Below are 22,731 nucleotides of genomic sequence, written 5' to 3'. Positions count from 1 at the left end.
GGAAGCTGTTCTAGGACGACACACAGGTGAGATCCAGGTTATTTAACTTAATTACGCAGCCTAAAGAAATGCATAAACCTGTAACAGTACAGGTGTCCAGTGACAGATGAACTTTGTAAATATATAAATTGTCATATTATGAGTCAGGAGAAGACTTTTATATTGAAAGGACTGACGCCTGTTTCACACATAATCCGTTTGCAGTGCGTAGCTGTGCCTATTTTTCCCTACCCATGTTAACAGGTTAGACACACTGAACGCGGATGTAGTCCGGCAATGTTTTCCAGCAGCGGTGCGTATACAACAGTGCAGCAATCGTTTCGAGTCTATTTGCTCTGTGCTGCACGCGTTGAATTAAAGTAACAGGGTATGGCTCGTGGTCAAAAAACACGGATTGACATGGAAATATAGTAGGCTAATCTCACCAACTATACACTACTCACCAAATATACTGCTCTTTTTTTCACAGTTATTTATTACTTTAAGCTCGGGGTAAAGCAAAGAAAAGCAAAACGCTTACCACTTGCACCGTTGGTTGAAGCGATTAGCCTTCAGAATCAACTAAACATTTCATAAAATTGGTAATTTACAACTCGTTACACACCTTTTTTTTAAAATACGAAACTAGATCAGTTTAGGGATAAAGTAGATTTCTAAACTACTTTGATTTGAAGCAGATAAATGTGAAAAAGCTTGAAACACATTGCAAAACTACTGACTTACAAATGCTGAAACAAACTAGGCATTAACCATGGCTGACTTAACTAGGCATTGACCATGGCTGACTTACCATTGGCACCCCATGGAACCCTGCTCAGTCGGGAGCTGACCAGCGCTAGACAGGGCTATTTTTTTTTTTTTAACAGGCCAGCCTTGGATAATAGTCTGACTGCAAGCTTTGGTGCCATAATCAAATGGCATAAACCGATTGAATTGCATCTGCAACATTGTGATCACATTGCTATGGCTACTTAAAATAGCTTCATTAAAGTTTTTTTTTTTTATTTCCAAAAGAGCGCACATTTAGAAAGATCTTGATAAATTCTCATGTTCATGCCTAACGTTAATTTATTAATTTTTTTTACAGAGAATGACCATTTCTGCTATCTGAAGAGTTGTATGTGCTCTCTCTCCCATGTCACAGCCAACACATTAGTGGGGCAGAAATGTCACCAAGATGATAAAAATACCCATTTAGTTACTGTTTTTATATTCACAACATAAGCCTAAGATATATGAGTTATCTTATCACACAAGCAAGGGTGCCCTGATTCTGCTCTTCTGTAACTAGGTCGATCACTCTTGGGCTGTTCAGTCGATAGAGACTTCTCTGGAAGATACAGATGATATGGACCTGATTGTCCCGAAAATTATACTAAAGCAAAATCTTGTAGTTATTGTCTGATTAAACATTAAAAACTGCCCGTGGAGGTTGAGTCGTGAAGAGAGCGCAAGTTGCAACAGCCGTGAGCTCAGTGAATGAATGTGCAGGCAGCCAGGCATAAAGGACTGATTAATTTGTCGCGGCAAAAAATACTTCGGCAATGAACAATGACTACATATTAGACTACAACAACCCAAAAAATCCTGTTACTTTAAGTTCCTATTATCATTGTAAAGCTGGTTTGAAACAGTCCATTGTTAAAAGCACTATAAACGAAGGTGATTTGACTTGAATTCCTTCAGAAAACAGCGTGTGGCGCACTTGAGTATTTTCAGACGCAAATCTAATTTGGAGTAGCTTCTTATGGGAGTGGAAGTTTTTCATACTTTGAAAAATAGATATTACATCATATATTATGTTTATAGTATTTTAGTTTTGATGAAAAACTGGGGGACCCCAAGGTAATTTTGAACACTGGTTTTAGCAGAAATTACTTGGCAGGTCTTGACTGCATTAGGTACATATCATGTCATATCACTTTGTCAAATGATTTCAGTTATTTCAAAGGTCCTTGCAGCTACAACAGCAAAAGAACCAAAAACTCCAGTGAAAATTAATTCAGCATTCAGTGATATGGCTTCTGTCATGTGTCTGTATAACAGTAAAGCCAGGATTGTGTCCAAGGACAAACTATGAAGAAGTAAGGTGTATCATGAAGGGTAAAGAGTTGTGTGCCGATGACAGTGAGTGTCCCAAAAATCTGAAATGCTGCAGCACTGCATGCGGTGGACGTCAATGTATGGCTCCAGTTACAGGTAGGCCTATTATATTATATTATATTATATTATATTATATTATATATGCTACGGGCAGGGGCACCATTAACCCAGATAGCACACGTACATCACGGAGACGTCTATTTGATGTGCATGTTTACTTCTGGAAGACGTATTATTTAGAGTGTTTGCTCATCTGCAATACGTCTATAGGACGTTTCCTGTCAGATGTCAAATAGACGTTTAGAAAATGTCTTTAAGATGTAATGATTTAGAATGTTTGTTAAACTGACATCTTAAAGATGTCTGTCAGATGTTAGTAAACAGAAGATGCTTTCCAGATGTACTGATCTTTAACAGGTATCTTGCAGATGTACGTGTGCTATCTGGGAAGAGTTTTTTGTTTTGGGGGGGGGGGGGGGGGGGGTATGCAAGAGAATTTAGCGCCCCCTTCTTCCAGTTGAATGCGTTTTCAGGGAAACGTACGGCTAAAGTAGTTCCAGGCAGGTCTTGACCACATTACGAACATTTCTTTATCACTTTGCCAAATAATTATTACTATATTATTATTTCAAAGGTCCTCACAGCCAACAACAGCAAAAGAACTAAAACCCACGACAAATAAAACATTACATTTTAAAGTAGAAAGACCGAAATAGTTATTTCTAGTAAAACGTATTCCAATAATATTTAGCCTAGGTACAACTTCCAAAAAAAAATGTTTTTTTTTACAGTGAAAAATAATTCAGCATTCAGTGATATGGCTTCTCTGTCATGTGTCTGTACAACAGTAAAGCCAGTAAAGCCAGGAGTGTGTCCAAGCACAAAATATAAAGCAGAAGAATGTGCCTGGATACGTTTTGTGTCGTGTGCCGATGACAGTGACTGTGTCAAGAACGAGAAATGCTGCAGCAATGGATGTGGACTTCAGTGTATGGCTCCAGTTTCAGGTATTTTTTTTATTATATTATACTACGGTGCTGTTGAGTGTTTGAATCTGATTGGTTGACGACGAATCTAAGGTGTGCAGTTATTTTCAGGGAAACACACGGCTATGTAGTTCCAGGCAGGTCTTGACCACATTTCGAACATTTCAGTATCACTTTGCCAAATAATTTCTGTTATTTCAAAGATCCTCACAGCCAACAACAGCAAAAGAACTAAAACCCATGACAAATAAAACATGACATTTTTAAAGTAGAAAGACCGAAATAGTTATTTCTAGTAAAATGTATTCCAATAATATTTCGCCTAGGTACAACATCCAAAAACATGTTTTTTTTGCAGTGAAAATTAATTCATTATTCAGTAATATTGCTTCTCTGTGTGTCTGTACAACAGTAAAGCCAGGAGTGTGTCCAAGCACAAAATATGAAGCAGAAGAATGTGCCTGGATACGTTTTATGTCGTGTGCCGATGACAGTGACTGTGCCAAGAATGAGAAATGCTGCAGCAATGGATGTGGACTTCAGTGTATGGCTCCAGCTACAGGTATTTTATTATGTTATATTTTATTATGTGCGGTTAATCGATAAAATAAATTAACTAATTAATTGCGCATTATCTGAAATTAGGCACAATTAATCGTGCCTAGAATTCAATTTCTTTTATATTTTTAAAATTGTAGTAATTTCACATATAATCTAAAATTGAAAGTAGAAACAACATAAATTAATAGATATTTCAAATGTTTGTTTAATGGCATCTTTTTATGAAAGAGGGCATCACTGATACCAATACTGCTCCTGATGTCTCTATGAAATAGATTTTTTCACCCTAATTTTAGTAATTAATTATAGGCATTCAGCATTACAATGTACTTGAAAGCTATCAATTTTAACATTTATTAGGCTTTAAAAATATAACAACGTATGAGTTTTTGTGAAGATTGTTTTTAGTTCACTTAAATTGTCACATTTACCTGTTCTCTTCAATATATAAGGGTTCTTTTTTTCTCTCTGTCATGTGTCTGTATAACAGTAAAGCCAGGAGAGTGTCCAAGGACAAACTATGAAGAAATTATGTGTATCATGAAGGGTAAAAAGTTGTGTGTCGATGACAGTGAGTGTCCCAAAAATCAGAAATGCTGCAGCACTGCATGCGGTGGACGTCAATGTATGGCTCCAGTTACAGGTATTCTATTGTATATTTTTTAAGGTTAATACGAAATGTACAATTATTAGTTTGTATTATTTCAAGTAACGTAAATGAAGGTTTTAGTATATATATATATATATATATATATATATATTATTACACACACACACTGAACAAAATTATAAACGCAACACTTTTGTTTTTGCCCCCATTTTTCATGATCCGAATTCAAAGATCTAAGACTTTTTCTATGTACACAAAAGGCCTATTTCTCTCAAATATTATTCACAAATCTATCTAAATCTGTGTTAGTGAGCACTTCTACTTTGCCGAGATAATTCATCCACCTCACAGGTGTGGCATATCAAGATGCTGATTAGACAGCATGATTATTGCACAGGTGTGCCTTAGGCTGGCCACAATAAAAAGCCACTTTAAAATGTGCAGCTTTATCACACAGCACAATGCCACAATGTCGCAAGTTTTGAGGGAGTGTGCAATTGGCATGCTGGGGGTCCCCTGATGCTTATGGGAGGTCCGGGACCCCCAGCCGCCCCCCCCCCCCCCCCAATTCGAACACTGGTTTTAGCAGAAATTGCTAGGCAGGTCTTAACGGCATTACGTACATATCATATCACTTTGTCAAATGATTTCAGTTATTTCAAAGGTCCTTACAGCTACAACAGCAAAAGAAACAAAAACTCCAGTGAAAATTAATTCAGCATTCAGTGATATGGCTTCTGTCATGTGTCTGTATAACAGCAAAGCCAGGAGTGTGTCCAAGCAGAACATATAAACCAGGAAAGTGTGCCCTGATACGTTTCGTGTCGTGTGCCGATGACAGTGAGTGTGCCAACAATCAGAAATGCTGCAGTAATGGATGTGGACTTCAGTGTATGGCTCCAGTTACAGGTATTTTTATGTTATATTATACTACGGCGCTGTTGAATGTTTGAATCTGATTGGTTGACAAAGAATCTAAGGTGTGCAGTTATTTTCAGTGAAACGCACGGCTAAAGTAGTTCCAGGCAGGTCTTGACCGCATTACGAACATTTCAGTATCACTTTGCCAAATAATTTCAGTTATTTCAAAGGTCCTCACAGCCAACCAGAGCAAATGAACTAAAACCCACAATAAAACATAACATTTTAAAGTAGAAAGACCGAAATAGTTCTATTATATTTTATTAAACAGTCATATTTTATTATGTTATATTTTATTATGTGTGGTTAATCGATAAAATAAATTAACTAATTAATGGCACATTTTCTGTAATTAGGTGCAATTAATCGCACCTAGAATTCAATTTCTTATATATATTTTTAAAATTGTAGGAGCCTAATTTCACCTTTAATCTGAAATTGAATGTAGAAACAACATAAAGAAAGTAGCAAATATTTCAAATGTTTGTTTAATTGCATCTTTTTTTATGAAAGAGGCCATCACTAATACCAATACTGCTCTTGATGTCTCTATGAAATAGATTTTTCCCCCCTAATTTTAGTAATTGTAGGCATTCAGCATTACAGTATAATTGAAAGCTATCAATTTTAACATTTATTATGCTTTAAAAATATAACTTATTTAGAGTTTTTATTAAGAGTTTCTGTGAAGATCATTTTAAATTGTCACATTTACCTGTTCTCTTCAATATATCAGGGCTCTTTTTTTTTCTCGCTCTGATGTGTCTGTATAACAGTAAAGCCAGGAGTGTGTCCAAGCCATGAAGAAATGATGATCTGTATGAATGAAGAGTTTTGTGCTGATGACAGTGAGTGTCCCGGACAAGAGAAATGCTGCAGCAATGCATGCGGTGGACATCAATGTACGGCTCCATTTACAGGTATTATATATATAGATTTTAAAGTTAATACAAAATGTACAATTATTGTTTATTTCAAGTAACGAAAACTAAGGTTTTGTGTGTTCAAAATCTTTTTTTATTTTTTATTATATTATGTCAAAACCTATAGACTTTGAAACATTATGTCATTTATTAATATGTATTCGTGTCAAAATGACATGCACGATGTCGGTTCTATTTCTAGCCTGCACGCTTTTTCGGCGCGGCTCGAGGCAGTATGGAGCTCAATCTCTGAAAACATCTAAACGAATAGTCAAATATGCGCTGTTATATATATATAACTCGCATGTTGCATATTTGAGGTCTAAATGACTACATTCTCGGCTATAAACAAAAAAGTCAACTACATTCCGTGACACAACAACCATAGTTTTTGTAAAATGATGGTGGTTTGCTCGTCAGCCATGATACTGGGGTAATATTGCACGATTGGAAAAGGCTTACGGCCAATCAGATTCAAGAACCAGAATAAACTGTTGTGTATATATTATATTATGTTAGCAATAATGTACGAGAGGCAGTGCTGTATCCTGAATAAGCCATGGCTGAAGGGCATTGTTAGGCACGACACGAAGCGCTGTAACACCTTCAGCCGTGAATTATTCACGATACAGCACTAGCCTCAAGTACCTTTTTGCTTTTTAAAACCGTTACATGTCCCTGTCAATTCACAAAGCGATTTCAGTTATTTGAAAGGTCCTTAAAGCCTACAACAGCAAAAGCACCAAAACCCACAACGACACTGACCAAGCAAATAAATATGTTGAACAATAGGATTAAAAACAACAAATAATTTCCATGATTAATAAACTAAATAAATAAATAAGTGGAATAATTGACTCTGGTCTGATGAATATAATGCACACCCAAGGTATTCGTGTCATGACCGCATTACCACGTCGGTGCGTTATTTTTCTAATAATTCAACGGCACGTCATCAATTATTCCTTACTTAATAAATGCTTTCAAAGTATTTTTCATGTTAACAAATGGATTGTAAATGAATGTTAACAAATGGATTGTAAAGTGTTACCATATATTTATTATATTAATGTTTGGTTTAGCTTTCTCTGCCTTTCAGTTTTCTTATTTTATAATAACAACAATAATAATGTTCAGGGACATCTTACAAAATTATTAAAGTTCATGCATAATGCTTAGAATGCAATTCACTCTGTAAGTAAAACTAGCTATTCATGCCTTATGTTTTTGTCGCCTTTTTCGGCTTTCTTCGCCTTTGTCGCTTTTGGCTTGCTTAGTTGGGGACATTTAATTTATATTTAACAATATTATTACAACATTATTTTCCTGTTATCTCTGTAAAGCTGCTTTGAAACAATCTGTATTGTAAAAAGCTCTACATAAATAAAGGTGACTTGACTCTACATCTGAGGCTGAATGCCACTAAATGGCCAGACTAAATCTGAATCTCTATCCATACAGGCTAAGTGTCCTACTGAAAGAGAATCCAGTGTGTGCCGAATACTGTTCCCATGATGGTCAGTACCCTGCCAGACAGAAATGCTGCTCAACCCCCTGTGATCATGCATGAGGGAAGGGGTGTGGGGGGAGGGGTGAGGGGTGGTGTTGCTGAATTGCACATACGTAGAATCAATCATATTTGAGAATAATGTCATGTTAGTTTTGCCATGTACCTATCCTATATATATTGTTGTATTCTTTTTGCCTGTGGGATTCTCTGTGATTGATATGAGGTTGTGAATAAAGTATATTCAAAGGCATTGTTTGGAGTCTGTCTGATTAATAGTGCGTCGCAGGCTAGACGAGAGATTTTCATTCCAAGTGTTAGTGCTGAAGTGGAATACTAGAGACCTGTGGAGAGACGTCTAGTAGAGTACAAATTTGTAGGTGTCTCGAAGCAGACGCCAGGTTGACTTAAGCCAGGTGCGTAGGGGCATTTCTACCACTATCTATATATGGGTTTCCAGTTAGTTTATTATGTGAAGTTAACCAGTTTTATAGAGCTGCTTTATAATTTGAATTCAATAACACCCTGTCTGGAGGTCATTAGGTTAGCCTTTGGGAAAATGTATGAAAATCAAGGAAAAAAACTGTCCAGTCCTTCAAAACAACACATTTAAATATCATTGCATTACAGAAAGTAGAAAATACTTGCCACATTCTTAGACATCCATTTAGTTGGATCAGTAGTTGGATTGTAGTTTCTGTGACACTTGGTTAAACTCAAAAATTCAAATTAGCTTTATTGGCATGAATGTGTAAAATAGCACAATATTCCCAAAGCATAGACATACAAATATGTAGATACATAAAAGTAAACAATTAAAAATAAAAAATCAGCATCAAATATAAAAAATAAAAAAAATGTATTAAAATATCAAACAATCAAAATAATTATTTGAAAATTTGTACAATTATTTATCCATCTGATATTCCACTGGTTGTCCTCATTTTATGGCATGAGGAGACATATTTTGCAGCAATTATTTCACATTTGGGCATTTCTCCCAGTAGGTATGGGAGTTTCTGTGTGTCTGATATGGATTCGAATTCAGGGTATCCACAAGTTTCCTACGTCCCATGAGGCCTTGCGTCAAAAGTGGGCGCGTCTTCCGGTTCGAGGTAAACAAGCGAGACGTGACACTCGTTCATTCATTCAACAGTTGACCGTCATGAAGAAGGGTTGTCTCTCCACAGAAAATAAAATATTCAATTTATTTTATTTTTCGTGTTATGGACGTGACAGTTCCCTGAAAGCGTTAGCCTACTAAAAGACTGCTTTAAACAGACCTACAGACCTCAAACAGAAAGCAGGGGTGCCGCTAAGGGGGGAAAAGTTAGGACGATTCTAAGGGCCCACACACTTTTGGGGCCCCCAGAGATCGATTTTATTAATGGAATGGGTGGGGTAGGGGGCCCAACCTCATATTCTTTCATAGGGCCCAACATTTCTAGCCGCGCCCCTGACAGAAAGCACTAAGCCTTTTAAAGTTAATTTAGTTTTGTATTAATTGTATCTTCATTTTAATCAATGTTTCATCAACAAATTACCTGGATTTAATAAATAAGTAAATATAGCAGACAATAATATCACCACACGGAGGCGCCGGCACCTGAACTGCAGCTCGTCTCATAAATGAACCGAAACTCAGCATAGTCTACTTGCCTTACAGACCTGAGAAATTATATATATATATATATATATATATATATATATATATATATATATATATATATATAATCTACAGAACGCTTGAAATGTCTTAAACGGAACAATTCAAAACGAAAGAAAACGTCTCGGTTACGCATGTAACCCTCCTTCCCTGAGCAGGGAACGGAGACGTCTCGGAGGAGTTTCCAACGAATTGGGATCACGCTAGGGAGACCAACTGCCTTCGAGTGAATTAAAACGAGCCAATAAACATTGGCATGCAAGATTTGCATTCCGCGCGCTGCCTACCAGTGCGGGTATAAAGTGGAAGCAAGCGCATACACATTTGCTTTTCGCTGAGGAGCCGGACAGTGTCCAGTCCTCCGCGAAGGTACAGCAGCATGGCGACGGGACGAGACGTCTCCGTTCCCTACTCAGGGAACGAGGGTTACATACGTAACCGAGACGTTCCCTTTCGTGGGAACTCCTACGTCTCGTCGGAGGAGTTTCCAACGAATTGGGATCCTTAACAAAACGCCATCGTGCTGGCCCCTTCCAGCGCCCAGCTTAGCTACCCGCTGGGGCAGTTTCTTATCGTCTTTGGCAGGAGCTAGCTAGGAAATCACACTGCTGTTCTGCAAGACCCTCTCAGTGGATATGGATAACACTGGGAAAGCGTGCCCAACCTGTGGGAGGGAACGCTGCGGAAGCCCAAGCCCGCCCGAAGGGAGGCACTGGAATACACATGTGTACTAACCCGTGGGGTAGTGAAACACATGGCAGTCCTTGAGGTAGTCCCAGCCCAAGGGGTGGGAGCGTACTCAGCAAGGAGGACAGAATGGTCTGTCGAGGGAAAGACACGATGCTAGCCCGGAGGGTAGCTGGATCGTGGAGAAAATTGGTCGAAGAAAGGGATCACTGTAGGCCACGCAGTCTACACACAACTCCTAAGAGAGGTAATAGACCTAGCGCCGGGCGATCCGCCTAACCTGGTGCCGAAGGGGTGATGGAGGAACTCACGAGGTTAGCCGTATGTTGGGGAACCAACGGAGTAACAAGACGCACGTATCCGGCCGAGAGGCGGGAATGGCGTAGCAAGCCGACATAACCTAATTCGTCGCGTTACTGGCCGTAGCGAGTACACGGGAGGAAACAGGTTCAACACGTAGGCTATAGAATCTAGCGAACGTGTTAGGTGTCGCCCAGCCCGCAGCTCTACAGATGTCTGTCAGCGAGGCGCCTTGCGCCAAAGCCCAGGAGGAGGCAACACTCCTAGTAGAGTGGGCAAGGCACGTCCTGGGAAGCATAAGCCCGGACGATAGCATCCACTAGCCAGTGGGCTAACCTCTGCTTGGAGACAGCCTTTCCCTTCTGCTGGCCTCCGTAACAGACAAAGAGCTGATCTGAGGTCCTGAAACTTTGCGTTCTGTCCACGTAACAATGCAGGGCGCGGACGGGACAGAGAAAAGCAAGGGCTGGGTCTGCCTCCTCCGGGGGCAGCGCTTTCAGGTTCACTACCTGATCTACAAATGGAGTGGTAGGAACCTTGGGCACATATCCGAGCCGGGGGCTCAGAACAACATGAGAAAGGCCCGGCCCGAACTCAAGGCACGATTCGTCGATCGAAAAAGCCTGCAGATCCCCTACCCTCTTAAAGGAGGCCAAAGCCAACAGGAGAGCTGTCTTAATAGACAGGATATTAAACTCAACCGTTTGCAATGGCTCAAAGGGGGGCCTCTGCTCTGAGCACTAGCGTTAAGTCCCAAGGGGGGAACAGGGTGCGGATTACGAGGTGGATTTAACCTTCTGGCACCCCTAAGGAATCTGACGACCAGGTTGTGCTTCCCTAATGACTAACCTTCTACTGCATCGTGATGAGCGGCTATTGCGGCAACATACACTTTGAGGGTGGAGGGAGACAGCCTTCTCTCCAACCCATCTTGCAGGAAGGAAAGCACGACTCTGATCAGGCAAGTTCGTGGGTCTTCCCGGTGGGAAGAACACCAATCGACAAACAGGTTCCACTTCAATGCATAGAGGCGCCTCGTAGAGGGGGCTCTAGCGGAAGTGATGGTGTCAACCACAGGCTTTGGTAGGCCACCTAGAACCTCCGCGTCCCGTCCAGGGACCAAACATGAAGATTCCAGAGGTCTGGACGCGGGTGCCATAGGGTGCCCCGTCTCTGAGAAAGAAGATCCTTCCTCAGAGGAATGGGCCAAGGAGGGGCTGTCGCGAGGAGCATGAGTTCCACGAAACCAAGTCCGGTTGGGCCAATACGGCGCAACAAGCAGGACCTGCTCCTCGTCCTCCCTGACCTTGCACAAAGTCTGTGCGAGAAGGCTCACTGGGGGAAACGCATATTTGCGGAGGCCCCGGGGCCAGCTGTGTGCCAGTGCATCCGTGCCGAGGGATCCTTCGGTCCGGGAATAAAACAGCCGGCAGTGGGTCGTGTCCGGAGAGGCGAACAGATCTATCTGAGCGGCTCCGAAGATACCCCAAATCAGCTGGACCACCTGGGGATGGAGTCGCCATTCTCCCGGAAGAGGCGGCTGCCGTGAGAGCTCGTCGGCTACACGGTTGAGCGCACCAGGGATGTGAATGGCCCGAAGCGACCTCAGATGCTTCTGACTCCATAGGAGGAGATGGCGGGCGAGTCACGATATACGACGGGAGCGTAGACCACCTTGACGGTTGATGTACGCAACGGTCGCAGGCTGTCCGTACGGACCAGTACATGCTTGTGTAGAAGCAGCCCCTTGAGGCGGCACAAGGCTAAGTTTACTGCTTGCAACTCTAGGCAGTTGATGTGCCAATGCAGTTGAGGCCCCGTCCACAGACCTGAAACTGCATGCCCGTTGTACGTGGCCCCCCACCCTTTGGCAGAGGCACCGGTGAAAACCACAGCATGCCTGGACACCTGGACTAAGGGAACTCCGGCCCGTAGAAACACAGGGTCCGACCAAGGAATGAAGGTTTGGCGACAGTGCGGGGTAATGTAGACCCGGAACGTGCCGCTCTGCCACGCCCATCTCGGGACTCGATCGAGAAGCCAGCGCTTAAGCGGTCTCATATGAAGCAGGCCGAGCGGCGTTACTGCGGCTGCCATATGCCCCAGGAGCCTCTGAAACTTTCAGTGGGACCGGAGACTTGCCTTGAAAAGACTTGAGGCAATTGAGCACTGACTGGACGCGCTCCTCTGTGAGGCGCGCAGTCTGACTGACCAAGTCCAACTCCATACCGAGATAAGAGATTCTATGCGTGGGGCAGAGTTTGCTCTTGTCCCAGTTGACCTGAAATCCCAATCGGCTGAGGTTCTGGAGCACAAAGTCCCTGTGTTCGCACAACAGATCTCGCGAGAGCGCAATTATAAGCCAGTCGCCAAGATAGTTGAGAATGCGAACGCCATGTTCTCTCATGGGAACAATGGCCGCCTTCACGACTTTCGTGAAGACACGGGGCGACAGGGCCAAGCCGATGGGTAGGACCTTGTACTGATATGCTCGACCCTCGAACGCAAACCGAAGAAACGGTCTGTGACGAGGAAGAATCGAGACATGAAAGTACGCGTCCTTCAGGTCGATCGCTGCAAACCAATCCTGGGGACGGATGCATTCGAAAATGCGTTTCTGCGTGAGCATTTTGAACGGGAGCTTGTGAAGGGCCCGATTCAAAACTCGCAGGTTCAGGATCGGCCGTAACCCACCGCCTTTCTTGGGTACAATGAAGTAAGGGCTGTAGAACCCAGACCTCATCTCGGCTGGAGGGACCGGCTCGATCGCGTCCTTCGCCAGCAGGACGTCGATCTCCTTCCTCAAAACAGGCATCGACACTCCGCATACTGGTGAAGCGGATGCCCCGAACTTGGGAGGCCGACGGGCAAACTAAATTGCATAGCCGAGCCAAATGGTACGAATGGGCCATCGGGACGGTCTCGGAAGTGCTAGCCAGGCTTCGAGATACCGCACCAACGAGCCCACGGGAACCACCGGCGTACCCGCGGAGGGGCAGCGAGGTGGAAGGCAGGGACCGGACTCCGGAGGCATTACTGCGGCCGAGAGAGGGGTCTGGGTGTGCGGGGCAACACCTACCTGCTTCCACCGGGGGGCAGACAACAGGGAAGGCCTGGAGCCGTTCAGCTGCTGGCTGTCCCGAGGCGAAGCTAGGAGGGGAAATGGGGAGGGAGGCCCGGAGGCGTCGTATCCTGATTTCCGCACCTCCTTGCCCAGCGGGAGACGAGAGCGACGAGGCCGTAGCGGCGTCACTGGCGTCCGAGCGCTAGGGTGAGGGGAATGAGAGCGGCGAGGCAACGTGGCGGCGCACACTGTCATTCTGACCCTCTTAGACGGAGGAGACTGGGAGCGGCGAGGCACTTGGCCGACCTCGGCTGCCAGACTCGACCGTGAGTGACCCAGAGGAAGTAGAAACTGCTCTTTTATTGAAACTTTGGGTACTCTGGGCAGAACAGAAAGCAAAGGAAAAAAAAGATTCTCCGCCCGGCCCTCCTTCGGGGGAAGGAGAGGAACAGAGGTTCCCTCCCGATGAGCAGCCACTGCATCCTCTGGGTCGCCCGTCTCAGGGTCGTTTGCCTCTCCTCTTCCCGGGAGGTTTAGACGACTCCCGAGGGGGCTGGGCAGCTCTCTTGCGGCTGGCACCCTGCTGCCTAGGGGGCTGCTGCCTAGGCTGGGCAGGGGCGGAGGCGGCGGTAGGAGGGCGCCCTCGGTGATGAGCAGCCGGAGGCACAGGCGACGGGGCAGCAGCAGGCCGTCTCCGAGGCATGATGTTCTTGATAACCTCCGACTGCTTCTTGGTGGCGGAGAACTGTTGGGCATAGCTCTCCACCGCGTCGCCGAAGAGGCCACCCTGGGTATGGGCGAGTTCAGGAACCTAGACTTGTCCGACTCACGCATATCGGCCAGGGTTAGCCAGAGGTGTCGCTCCTGGACCACCGCCCGACCCAGGGAACGTGCGGTGACTTTCGTCGCCCGGAGGGCGAGGTCCGTCGCCGTACGCACCTCTTGGAGCACCCGTGGGTCGGTACCACCCTCCTGCATGTCAGAGAGCGCTTTTGCCTGGTGGACCTGGAGAAGCGCCATGGTATGCAGGGCAGAAGCAGCTTCTCCGCACGCGCTGTAGGCCTTTCCAGTCAGACTGGAAGATAACCTACAGGCGCGGGAGGGGAGCGTGGGGGTACCCCGCCAGGTGGACGCAGTCTTAGGAAACAACTGCATCGCTACTGACTGTTCCACTGGGGGGATGTCCACTTATCCCTTCACTGCCCCGCCATCGAGAGTGGTGAGGGAGTCGATCTGTGTCTGGCCGCCAGAGGGGCCATCCACGACCTTGTCACCTCGTCATGCACTTCCGGAAAGAAAGGAACCGGGGCAGGGCGCTGAGTACCAGGACGAGCCGCCCCGAGATACCAATCGTCGAGCCGCGAGGGTTCGGGACGCGGTGGAGGGTTCCACTCGAGCCCGACACTCGCAGCCGCCCAGGAAAGCATAGCGGCCATTTCCGGATCCGGCTCGCCTAACGCTACCACACCAGGCAACGCAGTCGGGTCGTCATCTCCAGAAGATGACCGCTCTCCCTCTGATGCAGCGATCGATGTCTGGTCCTCCGGCGGAGACCCGAAGGGAACGACTGGGACCACACGAGATGGCCCAGTGCGCTCCTCCGGAGGCTCCAATGGCAGCGATGGGGAGGAGTGAGGAGCCTGCGGGGGTCTTTCACCCGGCTGGACATTCCTCACTGTAACCCTCAGACCACCAATGGGATTAGCCGAAGTAGCCTTCTTCTGAAGTGAACCAGAAGAAGAACTAGATCGGGGAATCTCCAAAGGGACTCCCCCTCGTTTGAGGGATCTTAGTCTCGATCTAAGCATCGCGATGGTCATGTTCCCGCAGGGAGAACATGACTCGTTCACGAACGCTGCCTCAGCGGGCGCGAGGCCCAAGCACGAGAGACAGCGATCGTGACCATCAACCGGTGGCAGATATCGATTGCATCCAGAAACACATGGATGAAACGTCATCCTGAAAAAGGACGCGATCTTCACCAGTGTTACTCTTTTAGAGAACGCTCTCTTATTGTGCTGAAGCACACAGGGATCAACGCGGCAACACAGCGGGGAAACTGCAAGCCCGCTGTGTGCACTCAACCGAATACCAGCTGTGAAAACAGCTCTTTTGAAAGATGTAGATAGCGTGAATCACCACCGGCAGCCGGGAGCTCGCGAAGATCACTAAAGCGCCGTCACACCAACACAGAGAGATCCAGAAAAAGAGCAGACTCGTTGAGCACTAAAAAAACACTTTCTTGAAACTCATTCACTCAGAGGACACAACCGGTCGGCTCCGAAGCAAAAAGCAAATGTGTATGCGCTTGCTTCCGCTTTATACCCGCACTGGTAGGCGGCGCGCGGAATGCAAATCTTGCATGCCAATGTTTATTGGCTCGTTTTAGTTCACTCGAAGGCAGTTGGTCTCCCTAGCGTGATCCCAATTCGTTGGAAACTCCTCCGACGAGACATAGGAGTTCCCACGAAAGTGAACTATGTAATCCATATGAAATGTGCATTTTTCTCCGGCGCGTTCACTACTGTGAAGATCGCGAGTCTGCATCGACACAGATAACACTTGTTTATTAATAAATAGCCTAATTAAAATGTATCATTGCTATATTTTACATATTCATAATCATATTACTTTTGCCGGTTCTTTGTGACAGCTTTTAGGCGTTTTATTGGCAGCGCCACCCTTACATGTTACATGAACACGTATAGCTGCATCAGCACCGAAAACATGTAGATGTTTATATAATGGGATAGTTGTAGGCTATAATAAAATTGGCCACTGAATTAGCACACGTTGTCCATGAGCTCCGTAACAACATCTCTCAAAGGTTTGCGACTTAGTTTAAATAGTTTTAAAAAAATGATCCGAAAAAAAAAAAAGAAAACACCTAGCCTCTTCGCTAAATAGCACACAATATACCATTGGTATGCTTCTTCCGCCGCCTGGCCAGAAGTTGCACCCACTTTATTTTTTACAGTAGCGCCCCCCCAGAAACAGGTGGATATTTGGGAAATGTTTGGGAAGTGTTTTTGTCTTAGTGTATTATATTTGGGGCATGAGGTTAGAAAGTGCAGCTCTGTCTCTACCTGTCCCCTGTCACACTGTGAGCAGAGTCTCTCCTCTTGTGGGAGCCAGCTCTGTCTGTGCCGACCCTTTTCTACGGCCAGGCTGTGTTCACTCAGTCTGTATGTTGTCAACATTTTTCTTAGTTTAGGACATTTTATTGTACTCAGGTAATTTGCCAGTGTGAATTCTCTTTTTAGGGTCAGATAACATTGTAATTTACTTTGTGTTTTAGTCGTTTCTTTCCAGTATTCAATATATTTTTCTTTCTGCTTGTTGATAATTTGGTTTGGTCAGCTTGAGCTGGCGTTGCTGTCCTGAGGCTTTTGGGAACTTGTTACTGCAGATTGTTTTGTCCCATTTATCAAATTCATTATTAAGTTTTGGCCCCCAAATTTCACAACCATATAGAATTATTGGTTCTAGTACAAATTTGAAAATTTTAAGCCAGATTTCAATTGGAATATAGATTTTAATGTTTCTTTTTATTGCATATGTGGCGACCCGAGTAAAGATGCACTAAGATTTAGAAAATTTCGCTCAACCTAAACGTTAGCCCAGACAACTAGGCCACAAGTGAGGTGGGCGGTTATAAAGTTACCGACTACGCCACCCCGGGGCGAGTCAGGTATCAGACTTGGGTTGAGTACAAACCATAAAAACTTTATTTTCTCATCAAAAGTCTTCCAATTTTATTTAACAAGACACCAATAAATCAAAAAGAAGAATCCACACAAATAACACACAGACCTTGCTTCAGAATTGGTCGCTGGCTTCCCGTGGCAGCAATGACACAGCAATCATACGTGCACACTCACGTCACACCTCAATATGAGCACAGCATTCGGAGCACAGCATTCAGGCAAAAGAACCCACCACCACAATCGGGAAGACGCTCATCTTTTTGCCACTGATCGCCCCAATTCTGAAGGAAGAAAAAAATAAGACCAAGTGACACACACACACACAAACCAATCATATACAAAACAGTCACTACAAACAAGTCTAAAATACAATACTAAAAAGGAGTTCACCACACCAGCTTGGCTCGTCAACTCGAGGTGCCGCGTCCGGTCACCCCGACAACCAATCTTTGGGCTGGGCAAAAAAATGGGCAAAAGCAGCCAACAATATTACGAAAAGAAGAAAACACCTTCAACAGGCCGCCCTCGGGTTGGCCACACATAAACAGCAAACGAGGGAAACAGATCTCACATACAAAATAGGTAACGTTACATGAATGACATACTAACCATAATTCAACACAAAAAAAATATAAGTTTCACAAAAATCAACTCCCAAGAAAATAATATTTCAAAAAAACAAAACAATGCAGAACAGATGGGGACAGTTAGATGGCTAATCTAATGGTTAAACGGCACTGGAAACTCAAATTACTCACAGCCCATAATCAACAGTCCAGCTGATCCAGTGACAGCGTTCGGAACTCCATGAATGAAGCGATGAAACGGGACCCGGCGTGTCGATGCACCACGCGAACTGAAACAGAGTTAATTTCGTTCGTCTGCTAATTCAGCACGCAGGCGAACCCGTATTGACCGGTCTCCCTCAAACCGACAGGAAAGTCACGCTGATAAGTCGATGTCAATACAGGTAGCCAAAACAAGCAGACAATAACGAGTATCTGCAAAAGTTTAGCTAACCCAAAACAGCAGCCCACTATAACGCCTCTTGCACGTCGGCCCGCACCTGTTGTGCGATTCAAACGGCACCAAAACTTCTGCGCATCACACACAGTCCATGAAACGGATCAACTCTGAAGGCATCCCACAAAGCTCCTCCGTCCACCCTTACAAACATGCATGTGTCCCGCGTCCCACCGGAAACACAGTGACTGGAAACACAATGCCACAGAGAGCACGCACACTCATAGCGACGCCCTTATATGTCGCAGAAGGACACAATTAAAGGGGCACTCCCCCTCATATGAAGTGACTCTGACAGATGTAGCCTAAGTAGGCCTACTGCTACACATAGAAAGCTCTCCTTGCTTTGTCCCTCAGATCTTTCACAGCCATGTTGAGGTTCCCTGTGTATGTAATGTCGAGGCCAAGGTAAGTGTAGTTTTGCAACCCAGGCTCAAAAAACCCTTCCCCTTTAAACCCTGCATACATTTCGTTACTCCAAAATGAAGATGGAAAGCAGAGAACACACAAAGTGTAGTACTACACAAACTAATAGTCATGATGGAACCCAACAGAGAATACGGTTTCAGATAACACCTGTCTTTGTCAAAATGCCAGGAAAACCAGCTCTGTTTATTATTATTTTTAAGATCAAATCAATATCAATATAACCAGCAAGACAAGTAAACCCCCACAAACAGCCATATACTTATTTTAGCCATATACAAATATTGCCAAGATGAGTAATTGACTTTGTATGAGTGAGTGAGGGAGGTTGCAATTGGCATTGCACTTGAGATTGACATTTCAAACATTCTACAAACAAACATTTTTTTATATGTTTATACTAGTTTATAATGTCATAATTTCACAGCTAATCTACAAATGAATGCAGAGACAACATAAAGATAGTATATTTTAAATACTTGTTTAATGGCATCTTTTTATGAATGAAGGTCAGTAGACCTATCACTGATACTAATAGGGCCTACAGCTAGGCTTCAAAAATATACATTTTAATTTAATTTCAAATTTTAATTCAAACAACTTTTAATTTACGTGAACTTCAAACAATCATCACATAAACCCATAATAAATGTCATATTTACTTTTGCCCTTTCTGTAGGATGTAACGTTACGCTACACGTTATCCTCATCTAGCGTCACTTCTAACTGCAGCTGCTGTAGCGCCATGTATCCCTAACAGAAGGCGTAAAAAGTTTGTCATTTTTTGGCAGCGTTTTCTGACATACATATCGGCGTCTTTTTTCTTTTATTTGAGCCGCTTGGGTAAGGCTACTTCGTTTCATTTTCGCGTTTAGACTCGTCTTGCTTCGTTGTGTAGGCTACTTCCCAGTCCTCCTGTCTTGAGCTGTGTCCCAATGTGAAGGCTGCATCCTCCGAACGCGTCCTTCGAAGGACCCAGCCTACCCAGCCTTCGAAGGACGCTCCGCATGTAGCCTTCGTATATGATTCCCGAATTGCACATCCATTTGTTCCCGATTACCGCTCCTGGCGCCAAGCAACGGTGCGAGAGTAGCGTACAGCTGCCATCCTGATAAATCATTTTATATAATTGAATAAACATTATTTTGTTTATATTTTACTGGAGGACATGGTGAGGATGTTTCAGTCATGTATTTTCGGCTTTAATAGCCGGATCATGGCCAGAGGTTTTCTGCGTCCCAATTCAGAAGCTGCTTCCTGAATTGCCAGATTACACTTTAAACTGTTCAAGTATTGGGTGTTAACTTACGTAAATAGTGTAATGAAAAGAAAACATACATGGGCATATGGTTCAAATGTTCACTTATATCTTACCTTGATGCGATTTTGTAGGCTAGTGTATTCTTTTTATTATGTAGCATAAATGGACCATATAAATGATGAATATAAATATATTTTTAAACCCTGTATCATGGAGGGAAAAAAACCCTCCATCTGTGGGGAAAAAACAAAACAATCCGTGGAGACGGTTGTGCAATCCGTCCCTTCAGTTTATAAACTGTACTCACAATATTTGTTATGTGTAAATAAAAATACACAATTTTATTGGTGTAAACTCACAATAACAAGAAAACTTTGTGCTTTTTTAAAATAAAATAAAAAATCACAGGCGCGCTTTCATGATCTCCGTGAACTGGAGCGTACGTGTCTCAAAAATGAACTGAAACAAAATATAGCCAATATACAAGCTTGAAATGTCCACTTTTAAACGAACAAATTCGAATCTAATTTCCAGGTTCTAATTTGGCCTTAGAAAACCAGTAATATCGACATTTTTTCCCTATCAATTTGTGAATATTTCAAATATTTAATAAAGGGGAAAAAGTCATAAACAAAAATCTGAAAATACGTCAATATATATATATATATATATATATATATATATATATATATATATATATATATATATATATATATATATATTATTATTATTATTATTATTTTTTTTTTTTGCGCAGCATTTGGTGTGTACAGTTCAAATTCAAATTTTGGTGCTCAACTTGCGTTTTAAAAATAGCCTAACAACCGTTCATTTTTTCGTTTTTCAATTACAAGTTAAAAAAAGAAAAACGAATGGACGCAAAAGTACACTGACCTTATATTATTAATTATTTCAAATAAGGCTATTTGTAGAAAAAGTTAGTGTTGGGTCCGTGTACTTTTGCGTCCGTTCGTTTTTTGCAAAAATAGGCCTACAAGTAGTGGCGAATGATGTATTATTATTTTCTGTATGACCAGAAATGATAGAGTAGCCTATTTTAAGTTGTTTCCACTGTTGATAGAAAAATGCAAGTGTCCGCGCCCGCGCCTCCACACTCCACACAAACACTTGGATATGCTCAAAATCTAGTTTATTTATGATAATCTTAGCCCTGTATTATTAGTGTCTAACCTGTTTTATGACTGACATTTGACGAATTGCTTTGTTCCTTTTTTTGATAAAAGCGGCTTCTAAATATGTAGCCTAAATGTAGCCTAATAATAATGATAATTAGTATTATTATTATTTGTGTTTATAATTATAACTATAAATGAGTTCACTGAAGACAGTAGGCTAATATGTTAATCATAAAATAATTTATGAATGTTTTATTTTTATATAATAAAACCTAACCATGTGTTTGTGTTAGGCCTATATTTCTTTTTTTATATGTGAAGTCTTTTTTTGCTTATTCTATTATACTGAGCTTTTCCTCCCAAAAATGGAGTTTTAGAAAATTGAAGAAATTATCCATTTAAAAAAATGAAGTTTAAACACAATGCAAAGCATCCCTCATAAACACGTGGACTTGTTGAATCCCGTGGCCACGATTTGTTAAAAGAATTCGTGAGTAGCCTACAGTTTATAAACTGAGGGGACGGACTGCACAACAGTCGCCACGGGTTGTTTTTTTCCCCAACAGGAGACTTCCTGGGCTCCTTACTACGGGAATATAAAAACCCAGTTGAATATAAAAAAGTGCAGTTCAAATGTTACTCACGCTCGTCATCGGTAGCTGTCACAGTTGCTATAGGTGACAAGAACAATCCGTAATTTTTTTAAATAAAACTGTTGTCGTCACCGGCGCGCAATGACTTATGGGGTAGGATCGGGGAGGATAGACCGAGGGTGCTGCTCATTTCTTATTTGTGCATCCACGTTTCCTTTCCTCGCTTCCTTTCCTAGCGCCTCAGCTCCTCCCCCTGTAGGTTGTGAGGGAAGGACGCAAGGAAAGAAGATGAGGACGGAGGAATCGAATGAAAGCTTTTTTAATACATTGGAATACTTGATCACTCGAGCGTCACTTCACAGCGTCATCAGCAGCACTCAAAGGATCTGCCCTTATGTTGTTGAAGTTTGTTTATTTAAGAAATTCATAATGAATAATAATAAAGCAAGATACCCTGTTGAAATATGTGAGATGTGTGGTTTATATAAACTGCATAGGTAAACTATAATTTAAAAAGATTGTGACGGGGGAGGAGAATATATACGTGCGTCACGTTTGGTCAATGGAACAGTTCCGCATAGGATACACCTGTGTATCCTTGCTCATGGCTCCTCTGAAAGCCTCCTCACTCCTCGTTCCTCGACTCCTCGCGGTGCAATTAGAGAATTGAGATGTCCTTCAAGATGGCTGTGCTTGATTGGTTTCCGGGTCATAGGATGGAGGACAGAGGAGCGAGGAGACGAGGGGGGATATTGAGAAGCACCCCGAGAGGGATCCATTTGTAGCTGTGTCCCAATGTGAAGGCTGCATCCTCCGAAGGCCGCGGACTTCGAAGGATGCAGCCTATTCGTCCTTCGAAGGACGCACCATGTAGCCTTCGCATGATTTCCAAATTGGCAACCAGGTGTTCCCGATTACCGCTCCTGGCGCCAAGCAACGGTGCGAGAGTACAGCTGCCATTCTGATAATTAATTTTATACAATTGAATAAACAGCTATGGATCCAGAATTGGCTATTGTCATTTTTTGTTTGTTTATATTTTACTGGAAGACATGGTGAGGACGTTTCAGTCATGTATTTTCGGCTTTAATAGCCAAGATCATGGCCAGAGCTGGTTTGCTGCGTCCCAATTCAGAAGCTGCTTCCTGAATTTCCAGATTAGGCTACACTTTAAACTGTTCAAGTATTGGGTGTTAACTTTCGTAAATAATGTAATGAAAAGAAAAGAAAACATAGCCTACATAGGCATATGGTTCA

The 22,731-nt window shown here is 43.2% G+C and overlaps 2 protein-coding genes across 22 annotated transcripts in view; one reads left to right on the top strand and one right to left on the bottom strand.

The window, feature by feature from the left end:
- The window catches only part of LOC143722650 (papilin-like), a 630,543-nt gene extending 622,679 nt beyond the window's left edge, over positions 1-7,864 (top strand). For 16 of the 20 annotated variants that reach the window (XM_077214119.1, XM_077214114.1, XM_077214116.1 and 13 more), the window contains 7 exons: positions 2,047-2,199; positions 2,961-3,110; positions 3,502-3,651; positions 4,141-4,293; positions 5,020-5,169; positions 5,958-6,101; positions 7,566-7,864. In XM_077214119.1, coding sequence (XP_077070234.1) covers positions 2,047-2,199; positions 2,961-3,110; positions 3,502-3,651; positions 4,141-4,293; positions 5,020-5,169; positions 5,958-6,101; positions 7,566-7,570 — 905 coding nt within the window. In that variant the 3' untranslated portion in view covers positions 7,571-7,864. The remainder of the gene's footprint in view (positions 1-2,046; positions 2,200-2,960; positions 3,111-3,501; positions 3,652-4,140; positions 4,294-5,019; positions 5,170-5,957; positions 6,102-7,565) is intronic. The other 4 variants (XM_077214104.1, XM_077214105.1, XM_077214115.1 and 1 more) reach the window with 4 other exon arrangements.
- The window catches only part of LOC143722670 (uncharacterized), a 191,817-nt gene that overhangs the window by 79,765 nt on the left and 89,321 nt on the right, over positions 1-22,731 (bottom strand). The gene's annotated exons all lie outside the window — the stretch shown is intronic.

The sequence above is a fragment of the Siphateles boraxobius genome, unplaced genomic scaffold, assembly GCF_051911475.1.
Source record: "Siphateles boraxobius isolate OS27281-9 unplaced genomic scaffold, OSU_SipBor_1 68, whole genome shotgun sequence".
Taxonomy (NCBI): Eukaryota; Metazoa; Chordata; class Actinopteri; order Cypriniformes; family Leuciscidae; genus Siphateles; species Siphateles boraxobius.
The sequence above is the reverse complement of the archived record's forward strand: the minus strand, read 5'-3'. Positions and strand labels throughout refer to the sequence as shown.